This window comes from Entelurus aequoreus, linkage group LG06 (assembly GCF_033978785.1).
Source record: "Entelurus aequoreus isolate RoL-2023_Sb linkage group LG06, RoL_Eaeq_v1.1, whole genome shotgun sequence".
Classification (NCBI taxonomy): Eukaryota; Metazoa; Chordata; class Actinopteri; order Syngnathiformes; family Syngnathidae; genus Entelurus; species Entelurus aequoreus.
In genome coordinates, this window is record NC_084736.1 from 67,663,511 (window position 1) to 67,679,276 (window position 15,766).

General features: G+C 37.9%; 1 protein-coding gene across 3 annotated transcripts in view; it reads left to right on the forward strand.

Moving 5' to 3' along the window:
- Window positions 1-15,766, forward strand: part of LOC133652489 (coronin-1C-A-like) — an 81,528-nt gene that overhangs the window by 27,436 nt on the left and 38,326 nt on the right. For all 3 annotated transcript variants that reach the window (XM_062051291.1, XM_062051292.1, XM_062051293.1), the window contains one exon: window positions 15,560-15,759. In XM_062051291.1, the coding sequence (XP_061907275.1) occupies window positions 15,560-15,759 (200 nt within the window). The remainder of the gene's footprint in view (window positions 1-15,559; window positions 15,760-15,766) is intronic.

Below are 15,766 nucleotides of genomic sequence, written 5' to 3' on the forward strand. Positions count from 1 at the left end.
TGGGATCCAAACACTAGTTGCTGAATCTAATACACTAAATACAAAAAATAAAACAATTTGAATAGCTCTGGTGTACATTACAAGACAATAAGTTGCACAATAAGTCCCAGTAGTTATGGTAGAAGTACTCTTTCCTGTGTCTCCTTCTCACAGACACCAAGCGCACCTTCTACATACGTCACATACTGTCACGTCATACGTCACGTACGTATACGCCCTCTCCCAGCAGAGAGGTAGCAGCATGGCTAACGTTAGCTGTGATGCTAGCGCAGGCGTGCGAGTGGTAATACGAATGAAGAATTAATTAATTCCCCCAAAAAACAGCAGGGGGTCCATCGTCTGGTGGTGGTTTGGCTTCAAGTGGGAATATGTCGAACAGACAACCGTAATTTGTCAAGTGTGGAGCAAAAGCGTTGCTATAAAAAGTAGCATTACTGCTAATATGTAGCATCATTTGAAAAGTCCCCTGCTGGAGAATGAAGAGTGTTTGAAACTCCGCATGTCAACATCTCCATTCGGTGCCACACGCCCACACCATCAAAATGCAGAGGCAAACATTTTCAGATCAACACCGTATGTAAAATATCTGTTGTGATTTCTCTTCCTGGTTCGATGACCCGCCCTATCTTGCCTCTGATTGCCCTAATCTCAACCAATCGTGACTCATCATTGTAAACAACCTATAAGAACATGGATGTTCTTATAGGTGCAAGCACGTCTTGGAAGGACAATGGGGAGGGGTTTAGTAGCACATGAGAGGGAGTGAGGAGCAGGGGAGAACAAGGAACACAACAAATAAGCGGCGTTTGATTATTTTAACGTGAAATAAATTATATCGATATTACGATGCATTTTTTCCAAGTTGCAAAAACTGGGTTGAGTGTTACCTTTTTGTTTATTGTCATCACATGTTGCACCGTGTTGATGGGCTCATAATGCCCATCTGATTTGTAGATAAAACAATACTGCAGTGGGACATTTTGTTTCGTAATCATATTTTTTTCCTCCTTATTTTTGTTACTATACTTCACTTCTCACTGGCTCTCTGTTTGTGCTTCCTGTGTGTGCTGTGTCGCTCTCCACTCATTGTGACAAAGATTGTGCATGACTGAAAAGAGGGCCACTGCGTTCAGTTAATTCTACTGTTCAATAAACATGCTCAGGTGCTGAGCAATGCCCAGAGTGAGACATCTTTCTCTCGGTTTGATGCGACAGACGAAGAAATGCGAGGTTCAACAATTGTGATTGGCAGGCATGTCTGTCACTCATATGATGTGATGGCAGAGAAAAATAAACTCTGCCTTTTGCGGTTACATAATCGCACTAATTAAAACTTCGGTGTCGATTCTATGTTGATTAATCGTGCAGCCTTACCCTGATTCATTATTTGGCTCTTTAAAACAAAACAAAAATATGTCTACTGGAACATCAGTGAGCTGGATGACCATCTACATATAATTAATGCAAGAACAATTCTAAAATTTGTTTTTCACTTAAATATTTGGTCTTGGTGTAAGTTCCAGTTCCGGTTGCTTCGATCCTGCAGGATTCAAATAGTCAGTTAACTGTCATGGATCTTGCTTGCACTTAATTGGAGGTTGATCCGAGTTGTACAGAAGCTCAATTCCCTTGCTAGTGAAGAATAACATGGCTAGCCTAAATAGGTAATTACGTGTCAAGAGTAGGGGTGCAACAATTATGGTGTGTTCAAACCATTTGCACTGGGAAGTCGGAATTTCCGAGATCCTATTTCTAGAAATTGCAACTGGAGGTCGAATTTCCTACTTTAAAAGTCGGAGTTCTCTACACCCCTGAGCTGGTTTCAAGAATGGGCGCTGTGAGTGTAAACAATAATATAAGCTTCTGTAATAAACATTATTAGCACTTCTGACTAATTTTCTTTTACACTAAATTGGCCAATGTATTGTATGATGTTTATACACGATATGGTCACTAGTGTGAATAAATAGTTTCCTGTGTTTTACATGTTCTACATCACTAGCAATAGCGCCTATTTCCTCTTTATCCACTGTGTTTGAAGGTTGCAGTATTGCATATTTTTTCTGTAAGTTTTTATATTCAGACAAGTCAAGCGCAAGAATAGCTTTTGCGACTGCGGCCATCTGGATGTCCGACCTCGTAACTGAAACGCTCATAACTCTACTGTAACGTCATTGTCAGTTACGACTTCCGAGGTTAATGGAACGCACTATTAGTTGGCAAAAATCGATAATAAATTTGTCGATAATAGTAGGTTACAATACATCCTCGCTTTTGTTTTTCTAGTTGGAAAAGAAGGCAACTTAGTGCGCACAGCATAGATGTGTATATGTAGAAGAATGGATGCGGGAGAATTGTATAGTAAAAAAATAAACATCCCTACTTGGCGATCAGGCATCCAAAATAAAAATAAAAATTTTCCTTTTAAAATGCCAAGGCACTTTTGCCCAAGTCGCCATGAACTTACGGCTCAAAGATGTGTCATCTATCTTCTCGTTCATATCTATGGATGAAAATGTTGCCGGTAGGCGGCCGCACTATATGTATATCATTCTCTCTCCGATTTATTAATCTACTCCTAATTTCCTATTCTTGGCAGGTTACTCTGTGTGGTAACATGTTTTTTATTAGCCGTCTGTTGAAGTTTACAAAGCATTCTTTTATTCACTAATTCACATTCAGGCTAGTTTGGCGCCACAGCTAGCATAGGTTGTCCACTCGGCCTCCTTCCTCTGTGTGTGTCTGCACTCTACGCTAACCCAGCTGACACACAACGTTAAAATAATTATACCATGGTTAATTAGAACCAAGCCGAGAACTTACGTTTAAAGAATATTAGCATTAATACAGCATTTTAGAATTGTCTATTACTTTTAAAGTACGTAAATAATCGATATTTGAATATTTGTCCATTTGTCCATCGATTCAGAATCGTCCACGTTCTAATCATGATGCTTCAAAAATCAATAATTTTTCCCACCTGATTCTGACTGTCCTTGCCTTTCATTAAAAAAAAAAAGTGATGTTTTGTTATTATTTTTGGTGCAGCATAATGCTCTGCACAGTGCATAAATAGATATTTCTGATTGACGTAGTTATCGCTATTGTCTTGTTAGCTGGCACATGCCTAAGAATATCTCAATCTGAATTTAAAAGCTAGTGGCTAAATTAGCCACTGAATAGGTGTAATCTTCATAATCTGATTAGTCGACTAATTGTAAAGATAGTTGATGGCTAGTCAAAATTGTATTTCTAGACAAGAGGGCAGCATGATTTGCAATATATAATAGACTTGTGTTATGTTGGAAGTTACAGTAGTTTCCCTACAGCAGACCTACTTTAAGATGAAGGCTTACTCACTGTCCTAAAGGTTGACAGTCTACAGCTGTGTTTTGGTTTGTGAACCCTTTCCAGACACACCAACTTTTAGTGGTTGTGCCGCAGTGCAAGGTCTTTGTAAGTGCGTTGCCTGCCTTCCCATGTCTTGGCTGAAAGAGGAAGTGGGTCAGGAAGAGGGGAACTAAGCATGAGATGGCAGGGCCTGCTCGGCGATCATCCTACAAGGAAGGCATTCAGGGAAGGTCTGTAGTGAAATCTGCTGTGCATTTTTACCATGTAGGTGAAAATCGGTATCAAAATAATTTCCATGCTTGGTGTTAATAAACAGATGTTATTTGTAAAACTGCTGTGTTTACAGAGTGAAGAATGTCATTTGTGCACTGTATACTAAGTAGCATGTATAGAGAGTGGCCTGTTGGATTAATCTGCATGGGGAAAAGCTAACTCAGCATAGTACACTATCTGTATTACTGTTCCACATACATTCATGTCGATGTGGCGGCCCGTCACGGAAACATTTTCACCACTAAGAATATATTCGGCGCTTCCTGTTAAGAATCATCAATGTTTAATGCGAGACTCTTATTTTGAAAGTTTACTTGGCCACTTCTGATTTCATTGCATGCATATAAGGATTCAAGACATTGTGTTAATTACATTAGATGACAGAATAATAGCACATTCTTGTATTTCAGATACTGAGCCTTTCTGACACATCTTTTTTAGCACACAATGCAGGAAGATGCCTGACCTTTTATGACAACCTACTAGGCACTTTTTTGTTGCTACTTCCTGTTAAATAGAATCATTTCTCCAAATCTTTTAAGAATCCCCACTGTTTAAGTTGAGACTCTTATTTTGAAACGTTTACTTTGACACTTCCGCTTTCGTTGCATGCATATAAGGATTCAAGACATTGCGTCTATTCCGTTAGATGACACAATAACACAATTTTGTACTTGAGTATTTCAAACACTGAGCCTGTCTGACATACCTTTTTTAGCACATGATGCAGGAAGTTGTTTAGCCTTTTATGACAACCTACTCGGCACTTTTTTGTTGCTACTTCTTGTTAAATAGAATCGTTTCCCCAAATTCAAGCCAATTGTTGCCATAGTGCATACACCAAACAAACTGTTATTTCACTCAATTTATTCAGAAAACAACCCAACCTCTATAATAAGATACATACTAATTTGTGTTTATAATTTTCTTACTTTGTAAATATACTTTATTCTTCCAAATGGGTTGCGCTAATGCGTGATAAACTTCTTCCACTGCCTTTGCACCACAGATAACATCTTTTACGCATATAATGAAGCTGGTCTTTTGTGCGGTGCTTGTGGGGGGTGCTGATCATAAGAAAGGAATATGCTTTGGATGATGATTTTCCACTTTTCTGACTTAAAAATGTTATTACAATGTTGGATACTCAAACAATAATGCCAAAGCATCAAATCATAAGATTGATGCGTATGGGCGTGAGGTTGCACAAGGTTTAGGATGTGTTTTATCACTGTTTTGGAGTCTTTTTTTCAAACAGTCTACAGTGAAGGGCTGCACGATTTTGAGAAAAAAAAATGTAATTGTGATTTTTGTCTCTAATTGCGATTGCGATTCGATTTGCGTTTTTTATATTTTATACTTAAACATGCATAAAACTGAGAAAATTAGTGAAGGAAGACATTACTTTTAGACTGTGAATCAACATATTCTTGTCTCTAAGTGCCACATAGTAGAACAAAATGCCATAATAAAAAATAAAAATTGGCTTTATCTAGACAGACTCAGAGCTTTTGTCTACATCATGCTCTTTAACTGAAGAAATAGCCGATCAAATCTATGCAGTGTTTATAATAAAATCATAATATATAATAATAATGCAAGTAACCATTTAAAAGGATATAAACTTTTATTTCTCATTACTGTAGAATTGTTTACCATTGTACTAAATTTAAAAGGTAAATAACTTTGTCATCCTAAATAAACACAAAATAAAAAGGACTAATTTCTGTAAACAACAATTTAAATTAAATAAATATTGAACATCTTAAAGTGCATTTGTTTCCCAGTTGAAAAAACTATGTCGGGTTGTCTTTTTTTGTTGTTGTTGCTATTACGTGATCGTGGCATCGCGCGTTGGTCTGTGTTGATAAGATCGTATTGCCCATCTGGGCTGAAGCTGAGATATTCCCACAACGGTACATTTGGCTTTGTAATAATGTTCCCTCTTCCATTTTTGTTATTTTGCAGAACTTTTCACTAGTGAGTCGCAAGGAGCGAGGCTCTGTTTATCGCGCTTCCTTTGTGTGTAATAACATCGCGCTTCCTTTGTGTGTAATAAGCCAGGGGCCTTGCCCTCCACTCACCAAGACAAAGATTGTAGATTATTTCGGGCTTTTGTGGTCCGTTAATTCTACTCTTAAATAAAAGCGCTAAGTAGCTGAGATGTACAGACTGGGACATCGTTCTCTTTCTCATGTTTGACTAAGGCCTTGTTCACACTGCAGCTCAATTCCGACTTTTTTCCCATATGCGACCTTTTCATGTCAGTGTGAACAGTGCAATTCCGAATTTTTTATATATGACCCATTCCTTTTTCGTATGTAAAAATAAATTGGATATATATGCGAAGCTCCCGCACTCTGGGCTCATTCATTCGACCAGAACGCCATCAAAAAGCGATAAGCGTCGTCATTATTCGCCAAAATAGACGGTTATGAAATTAATAGTTGACAAGGAAGCAGAAAATATGTGAAAATAAAATGTTTTAGGAACTCATGAAACTTCTACATTTCCTGTCTCAGACTGCTCGCCCACAGACATGCTCTTCAAGCAGACATTGAAGCAAATTTTCCTGTGAAACTGCGAGAGCCAAAATACCTGTCCTCTTCCTTCCTAATCTTCTACATGCAATAATCCCATCCATCCATTTTTTACCGCTTGTCGCCGGGGGTGCTGGAGCCTGGTTCAGAAAATGTTGACTTTAATTGCACAAAATTCTTGAAATTGCCACAAATGCGGCAGTAATGAAACCGACGAGCTGAAGCCATTTTTACTTCCGTAAACACGACATGTCCGCATGCGGGTCAGATGGCATTTAAATTAGAAATCACATTTATTTTTGTAATGTAAATGGCCAATAAAAAGATTGCATTTGACAAAAAATCTGAATTGGACATCTGACCTTGCAGTGTGAACGTAGCCTAAGACAACAAACGCACATGGACATAGCAGTTTATTGATGCCTGTAAAGTATTTCGACTTCATTTTAATTTGTTTGATTAACTTATTGACTATCAGCCCAGGCGTAGTCACCATTAGAACTTTCTCCAAGTAGCAAGTGGTGTTATTAGTGTACTGACTGCCTCCACTGCAGCGCACACAAACTTGCTGTTTCCTTAAACACTTTTGATTGACCATCAGGCAAAGGACGCAAGGCTCAACAATTCTGATTGGCCAAAATGTCATTCACTCAAATGCCGGTGACGACAGGAAATAATAAATCCTCCACCTCTTGGGGCTATTTATCGCACTAATTAAAACCTCGATGTCAATTAATTGTGCAGCCCTAATACTGTGTGTCATCACAGTGTGGTGGAAGCACTTGTGCGGGCGTTTCTGGTATATGCTGTCGGGCAGCCTCTTCCCCCTGTGCTTCAGGCGGTGCGACTGTTATGGCTGCTGTTTGCAGCGTCTAGTGTTATTTCTTCTCATCTCATGCTCTACCCCCTGTCCTGATGTATATAAAATAAGTACTTCTGTGTTTATTCGTCCACAACATTTTACACGGACACTACAACATTGGATTAGCCCCTTAACTCATAGACGGGAAGATGCCATTGTGACGTTGTGATTTGGTTTGAGGATTCAAAATGGTAGGCTAAAGTATTATTAATGATATTATTATATAAAGTATATTTTCATCTAATAGTGGCATGCACATAATAACATGGACATAAATGGTGGTAAAAGCAGATTTTTTTTAACGCAGTTCTGTCTTGATTTAAGAGTGGGCAGGTATGATGGGTGTTGTGACTGGCAAATGTATTTATATTGTTTATAAAGATTCTAAGTGAAGCTGATTTTTTTTTTTTTCAAACTATCAGAATGGGATTGTGGTCCATGTGATGAACTTTTTAATTGGACTTCAGGGGCCGTACTTATCAAGCTTCTTAGAATTACTCCTAAGAAGTCTGCTAAGAGTTGACTTAAGAGTAAATAAATTCTTCGCTGAAAGCTGCACTTAAAAGTTAGTTATCAAGCGTCTTACTCACACTTTCAGCGAAGTGTAGGACTGAATCTTAAGTGTCACACTCAGAGCTGAATTACGACATTACTATGTGCCGTAAACGGAATTTTAGGTGACGTCATTTCTGTGTCCATAGAAATGACCAATCACGGAAGGGAATCCGTTGTCTAAGAATAAAGACATATCTTGGAAATATTTAAGTGGACAATGAGAGTGTATATTTTGACAATAAACTACAAAATAATACAAAACAAACTAGTCCCCGCCGGCACTCACGCTACCGCTCCCTCTCTTCTCTCGCCCACACACTCACTGACGTCACTCACCTCACGGCCACACACATACGCTACTCTCATAAAATTTTCTTTCCAATTCATTAATTAGGCAACTAATTTGAAACTGGTGTGGGTGGCTCTATATATACTAGCCCACTGCAGCCACATGCAGAAATCAACATGGAATCGAAAAGTATTAAATCTGTGACAAAAATAATACCCGCTCTGTCTAAACGATACCGTTTGATCAGCTGCTCGTCATCAAACAAATCCAGAACATCGTTCCGCTCCCTGAATGTTCGCGCATGTCTCTCTCGCCTCAGTGCCATCCCCTGCTGGCAACTCCTAACCACTTAAGACACCTCTGAAGGTCTCTTATATATCGTGGAGAGTAGGAGTGATTCTTAGACTTAAGAACGTTGATAAAAAGCTTTTATTCTTAAGTTTGAGAGTAGGACTAAATTTCGCAAATTCTCAGGACTTAAGTGTAAAATGGCACTCTAAGAAGCTTGATAAGTACGGCCCCAGGTCCTTGTAGAATCAAAAGCTGGTACAAATCAATGTACAGTACATGCAGTCTTGATCTTTCTGGTGTGAGTTTTGTGTTGGGATTTTGTCTTAAAGTGCTCTTTCTTAAATCTTAACCTTTAAGTCGGATAAGAAGTTTTGGGCATTAGTGCTAAGGCGCCTAGGATGAGAAAGTGATGAAGTGGTTGTGGCCTATCGTGGGCATGTTTAGATTTTTTTCCACAGGTTTCTTTGCGTTAATCTAATCATGTCTTGGTTCATTTTTTTCCAGTTGTGTGCGCTCTCGTGTACAGAACCTTTTATGTACCTTTTTGTCAAAGTTCAATTACATTTTGCACTTGTTTCTCTTTTATTGCGCACAAGGGATGAATTTTGAGCCACTTTGATCTTGTGTCTGTAAACCTTTTTCCTCTCCAAATTATAAAATTATAGGATTCCTAGAAATACTTTAATGTGATGCATTCTGTTCCATTTTTACTTGATCGGAGCAACTTGCAAACTTAACCACATGGTTGGTTGGTGGGGTTTGGGGGGGGCTTACCTTATCTCATTGTTGCAAAAATGCACTGGAATGTAGCGGGAATCTGATCACAATGGTGGTCTGTGGCCTTGGATACAGGAAAGGGATTTAGGTGGCGTCCCATGCAGTCTTGGTGACAAAAGACAGCCAGTGTATGGAAAGCAATGAGGTGACGCAAGCGTGCGTGTCTGCAAGGGTGATGGTGTGGGAAAGTAGTATGATTATCATGATAAATGTAATGTCTCAAGTTAAAAGGGCAAACATTATTTTGTTATGCTCAGACAGCGTCTGCGCATACATGCTGCTTCTGACAGGATCCCATTTTTCCTGAGTAAGAAGGGAAACGAAAACACAAAATTTGGATTTTGTTTAATTTCAGACACATTTTGAACACAAATTAATATATATGTTATTTATAACCATACCACCTTTTTAAAGTAGTTTGACGCTACAATTTAAGATAAAGACTAATGTAAGCAACAGAAAGTTTTGGGCTAATTGGATTTCCCAGGGACTCCCTTAAATTGCTGCTTGTCAGGTCCAAGGGACTCACTACATTGAAAGCCTATCAATATCACTGCCTGAGCATCACCATATATGACTTACATTTATATTAAAAAAAAACTTGGTTAGTGTAAAACCAGGTAATAAAGAACCAAACTAAAGTATACCAAAGTATGACAAATTGAGTCACAATGTATTTAACACATACACATTTGAAAATGTTTTAATTGGAGGAGTGGTGCTTGTGGGGTTTTTTGGACAAACAATTGGCTAGCATTAACTTAAAAATTGTGGATGCTAACATGTCCTCACATGCTTCCATGTACCGGTAATTAAATGAAACATTGGTTATGTAAGTCAAACATGTAAGATGGTGTTAGCTTATAATAGGGATGGGCGATATGGCCTAAAATCTGTAGATACATATTGCAGCCTCCTAGGATAACTATATTATTTGGTAATAGAACCATTTCAAAACGGGTTACAAAGGCTCAAAACTATTATTGTACTTGTTAATTCACTGTTAATATCTGGTTATTTTATGTTGTAAAATGCTTCTATCTACATATCTGTTAAAATGTTATATGCACTTATTCTGTTGATTGGATACTTTATAATTGTGGATGATACTACACATTTCGGTATCGATCCAACACCAAATACTTACATATACTTAAAATTTTCAAGATCACTAAATGATTCAGACAAAAACACAGGATGATTGTGTAACAATGTCAATTTTTTTATTAGTTTGTATTTCCTACTGGGGCTCTAATTTTAATTTTAAAATATTTGTTTGATCGTAAAAAATATAAATCTAATACATCAATCTAATCACTATACTCTACTAATCACTATACTACTGTATATACTACTTGGTATTGTTTTGTTGATATTTGTATCGATTCGCCCCCCTTTTGTTTACTTTCAAGAGCTCTAGATTGTGGTTAGCATATCCTCCTACGGAGTGTAGTGTAGCAAGTTTAGCTATTCCTCGTCCTCTAGTGATAAAAATATTTGTAAAAATAATTTGCCGCCATGGCGGCAAGGATTGCTAACTAAGAAGCGACTTTGCACTGTTTCTTTGCTTGTCACTGTTAAATTTGCCGCACTGAGCTGGATGTGTCATCAACATGCATTATCACGATAACGATAGTATTAAAAGCACTATCGTCGGCCAAATTTGTATAATTTATATCGTCTACGTACCGGTCCGTGACGCATTTTCTACCGGGCCCCAGAGAAACATTAAATTTATAAATGACTGCATTTTCTCCGACTTAACTTTCGCCTGTCCCACTAGACACATCAATAAGCTTGTTTATATATATACAGTAACACTCCTCATAGTAAGTTGCCATTTGTTATATTTGATATAACGTTGTGACATGATACAATGCACATTAATGAACATATAAAATATAAATGTGACAGATTGTAGCCAAAGGCTGATTTCCATCTGCATCTCATTGCAAAGAAACAAGCCCTGGGCTCCCACTAATTCAGCGTTATAGTGACTTGTATTTTTCATGCACTTATTTTTGCTGTATTTATCTGGCAAGTGGAAAGCCGGTCCCTGAAAATAATGCCTACATTAAACCGGTCCCTGGTGCAAAAAAGGTTGGGGACCGCTGGTCTACATTGCACAGCCTTAGCTGCAAAAATACTTTTACCTTAAATATGAAGGGTGCTTTCTTGTAACATGCTGTATCATTGATGTAGCGCTATTGTGAAATGCCTGCACAGTTTGTCAGTGCAAACATTGTACCAGGATTTCTATCTTTTTCAGTTACAAATGATCTCAACACCTTTGATGTCTTATTTGGTGCTCCTTGCCTAATGTTATTGGTAGGTGAGGATTTCATAGTTTCTAGATGTCAGCAGTAGAATATTTCTTTGAATTGAAGCCATCCGAAAACAGCACCTATTTTATTTTATCTGGATTGTATTCTGGAGTAATGATATTTTTTAACAAGTGCTAATATCTGCTGACAGAATGGGGTAGCCCTTGTTTTTAATTGGAGTGTGTGAACATAACTGAACGTGGCAAGGATGGGCAACATTTAAGTTGTTGGCATTTATGGTTAGTGTGCAAGCTTGCTTCGCCAAGAAATTAGCAATATCACTGGCATGTGCAGTTGTTAATCACGGGTTTACAGTAATTTTAGTTGGAAACGGTGATACTACAGTTTACAGTGATTCATGAATAATTTGTAATATTAATTGTTACATACCTAATCCAGATAGATACTCTCTTTTAGAGATTTTGCTTTAGTGTTTTGTGTATTCAGCGTCTCATGCTATGTTAGGAGTAAAATTGATGAGGCGCCTTTGTCCTTCCTGTTACTGCAATGACAGGAAGCAGGTTGGTGCACCCTAGCATTAATCTTTGTGAAGCCTTGTCTTGACGTTTTGTAGACACTTTGATGTTTGGTTTTTTACGAGAAACCAGACATTTATACTTGTTTAAATGGCTGTTTTTTTAGAGAGCGGTAGAAGCAAGGTGTATCGAATTGAAATCTTTGTCATTAATAAGAGGCCCTCTATCACTTCTTTTAATTGCGTCATTGTTTCTCCCAATTTTCTCTTGGTCATGCGTTCTTATGCACAAAAAATACACTGTTTTATGCAAGAGTTTAAGCAATGCCAATGATCAGTGTAGACAGGAATGCACAGAAGCCTGCTAAAATGGTGTCATGGTGCTTTACTCTGAGGTAATTTCCTCGGGCACTGGGGGTCCTCCTGTCTTTGCCCATCACGGTCAACTATTGGTAAGGAGGCAATAAAGGACATAACTGTACCCTCATATGATTTGACCAAAAGATACTTGACACAAGGTAATTTCTTCTGTCTGTGTCATATTCCTCTGCCTATAGATAGATCACTCTGTGCCTGTAGGGTCATTGTGCCCAATTGAATATCCTAGTTGCTCAGACAGTAATGTGTTTATTTAAATTTAAATTGGAGTATGATGTTTGTAATGGGGAATACTTTAATGTGTCTTGCACATGTTAGCCTTTATGCTAAGTAGTGATTAGTGCGCTGGCTCCTTCTCCAGAAAATGAGCTCAGAGGCTGCACGCCTCCTCCCTGTCTGGGAGGTGTGCTCCACAGCTGGAGACTCTGTCCACAAATGTAGAGATGCTTATATTTCTGCTAAATAATGGTTAATGTTCATAGTTGATGGTTGCAGAATTACACATTGGACTTGACTTGCTTGTATTTGTCACTGGCTGATGTAGTTTTATGCACTTTTGAGCTCTCAGCTCATATATTAAAAATAATCATTTTAATTTGTAGTCGAAAAATGTTCAACATGTTACTTACCTATGGGCCCTGGCACTTCTTCAGTGAGGCGGTGGGCTTCTAAAGACCCCACTTATGTTTCTTCTAAACTATCTAAACTAAACTAAGTTGAAGCTAATCAACCTGTTCGTTACCCTTATTTCAGAATGAGGATCAGTAAAGAACCGAATCAATATGCAGAATAGAAAATGGAATCGGAAACATTTTACTGCGGTTAATCATTAATACTAGTAATCGTTACATCCTTACAACCTTGTTTGGGGTCAATGGTCCTGGCCTCAAAGTTTGTGTAAATTTTAAGTCAATTCCTGGAAGGATTTCATGTTAGTAGATCCTTGCAGAAATCAGGTTATGGTATTATTTTGTCTTCAGACTGTATGTTTACTGCAACAGTCATATTTGAAATGGGAAGAGTTTAGGATTATCACAGACTACGTTTCCATCACTAAATTAGTCTGATTTCTAAAAATAGTTTGGCTCTAAAGAAGCATCCTACAACCCATGGAAAACACCTTAATCTGATTTTGTTTGGCTTTTGAGAAACCGGACTGGGTTGTTGACTTGTAAAGAGCCACAGATGCCTTGTTTTGGTTTGACATCATAGGTCAACCGGAAAAGCAATACATTAGTCCACGCTAAAAGAAAGTAACCCCCCACACTCTCAATGTACGGGGGAGGCACACGGTGTATGACCAATAGTTGCATGCATCAAGTGTAGAGCTGCAGCTATCGAATATTTTAGTAATCGAGTATTCTTTCGAATATCCCTATCGATTAATCGAGCAATTGGGGGAAAAAAATAATATTTTTGCCTTAAAAAACAAACAAAATGTCCAGCTTCTCAGGCAAATCATATTGTTGATGTAAATGCCCATATCGGCTGTACAAATTTACTTTACAAAGAGAAGTGTGGGATACTTCCATTGTTGCCTTATTTGTATTTTGACGTTATTAAATGGATTTATATTATTATTTGGTGCAGCCGGGCTATAGCAATATTTTTGCTTAATTAAGGTTTAATTATGCATGTTAAATGCTGAAATGCATCCGTGGTTGATTGTGCCAATTTGTGTGTGCTAATAAAAACAAGTGCACTCACAGCCCTATGTGCTGCGTGGTGTGACCGCATAAACAAAGTTCTTGTCTCTTGTGCGTTTTTGATGATTATTATACGGTGCCGTTTAAATGGTGGTTTCTCCACGCAAATCTGCTGAGCTGTTTTCAACCTGCCAACAATACATAAACAATATAAAAAGACAAACCACTTAATAATGACAACAGTTTTAAATTTTAAGAATGCAATACAGTTCATTGCATTCTTTGCATGCAAAATAGTAATCAATGTTCATTTTGCCATCATGACATGTTTGACACATACATATACAATTAGTTAAAAATTAATATTTCCTGAGAAAGTTAAAATAAAACTATATTCTTAGTATCAAAAATAAAACAAGAACTGTTTTCATTATATCAAACATAAAAAGTGGACTAGGTAGTGCCTTTAAGGCCATGTCCACAAAAACACATATTTGGGGTTAAAACAATCTCCATCCACACAAGTGTAGTTTCAAAACTGTCTATGTCTACACACAAACACATACACTTGCTGTATGCTTCTGCTGTGGAAAAGAGGCCGAAACGTGAGCTTTAACTACTAAACGAGGCAAAATGCCGTAAAAAAATAAAAATAAAAAAGTAAATTAATGACGCCTCGACGCAGCGAAAATTCCTCGAATATATTTTGTAATCGAATTACTCGAGTTACTCGAGGAATCGTTTCAGCTCTAATCAAGTGTGCATGGATGCTTCACATGTAGGTTTGAACATACAAAAAACCAAACTATTTGAGAAATTAGACTAATTTAGTGAATGGAAACATACTCACTGTGGATCTGTGTGCAAGCCCAGCTAGACCTCAGAAATACTTTGTTCTGTCTTTGAGTCCCATACTTAAAATGAAGCTTCTATTATAAAAACAGCATGTGTGCTTTGTTGCATAAGAGCATGTTTAAATACTGACTCAAGAATAAATTATGGGCATCACTGCATGCATTTCATTTTGGGCACAAGTAGTTGTTTAGAAGTCATTTGTTTGGGTAATTTTAGCTATTAGACATACCTTTATACTCGCTATTGTTTGTACACCTTGCGCTTTAGACTATGTGCCATAGATTACTTAAATAAGTGTAAATTATTTACTCCCCCATTCAGTGTTGTGGGGTTTCTCATGTGGGTTACCCTTTCCTGTTAACAGTTAAAATATACATGTCATGTGAATGTCAGGCAAATTGAAAAATGCGGTCTGTTAGGAGTTAGGACACTCCCATATCCTTTCAGGAAGAGCTTCCTGCTTGTGTTGTGACCATACTTGAATTTTCCCACCCCTATTGCCTCTATCGCTCTCCCACGTCACTCACTTTAACACACTGTTGAAAACCATCTTGAAAAACAAGTTTTACATCCTATTTTTTGGTAATACGATGCATCCAAAGCTGTTTAATATGCTGTGTCAAAAAATGGAACAAGATGTAATGTTAGCCAAACCCAAGACCATTTCACATGTTGATAGCTTAACTTCAGTGCAGCTTTCGTGGCCTATTTAGTGTCGTTTTTAAATGGGCTCGTTTTACTACCACTGGTATGTTTTCTGTGTGCTGGTTACACATTTAAATGAATGAAGTGTGTTTATGGCTTGCCATATTACACTGGATATGCTCCGTAGTATAGGTTTGGACATTTTTAATCACATGTTTATTAGATTTTTAATTCACAACATTGTCATTACAAACTCACGCCTGTTTGGGAAGAACTAACACTGTCCTGTCTTTTACAGATATGAAACGAGGTGTTGTACGGCAGAGCAAATTCCGTCACGTCTTTGGCCAGGCGGTGAAAAATGATCAGTGCTACGATGATATCCGGGTTTCTCGAGTCACATGGGATAGCGGCTTCTGTGCAGTTAATCCCAAATTTGTTGCCATAATTATTGAAGCCAGCGGCGGTGGAGCCTTCCTTGTTCTCCCTCTTCACAAGGTAAGAT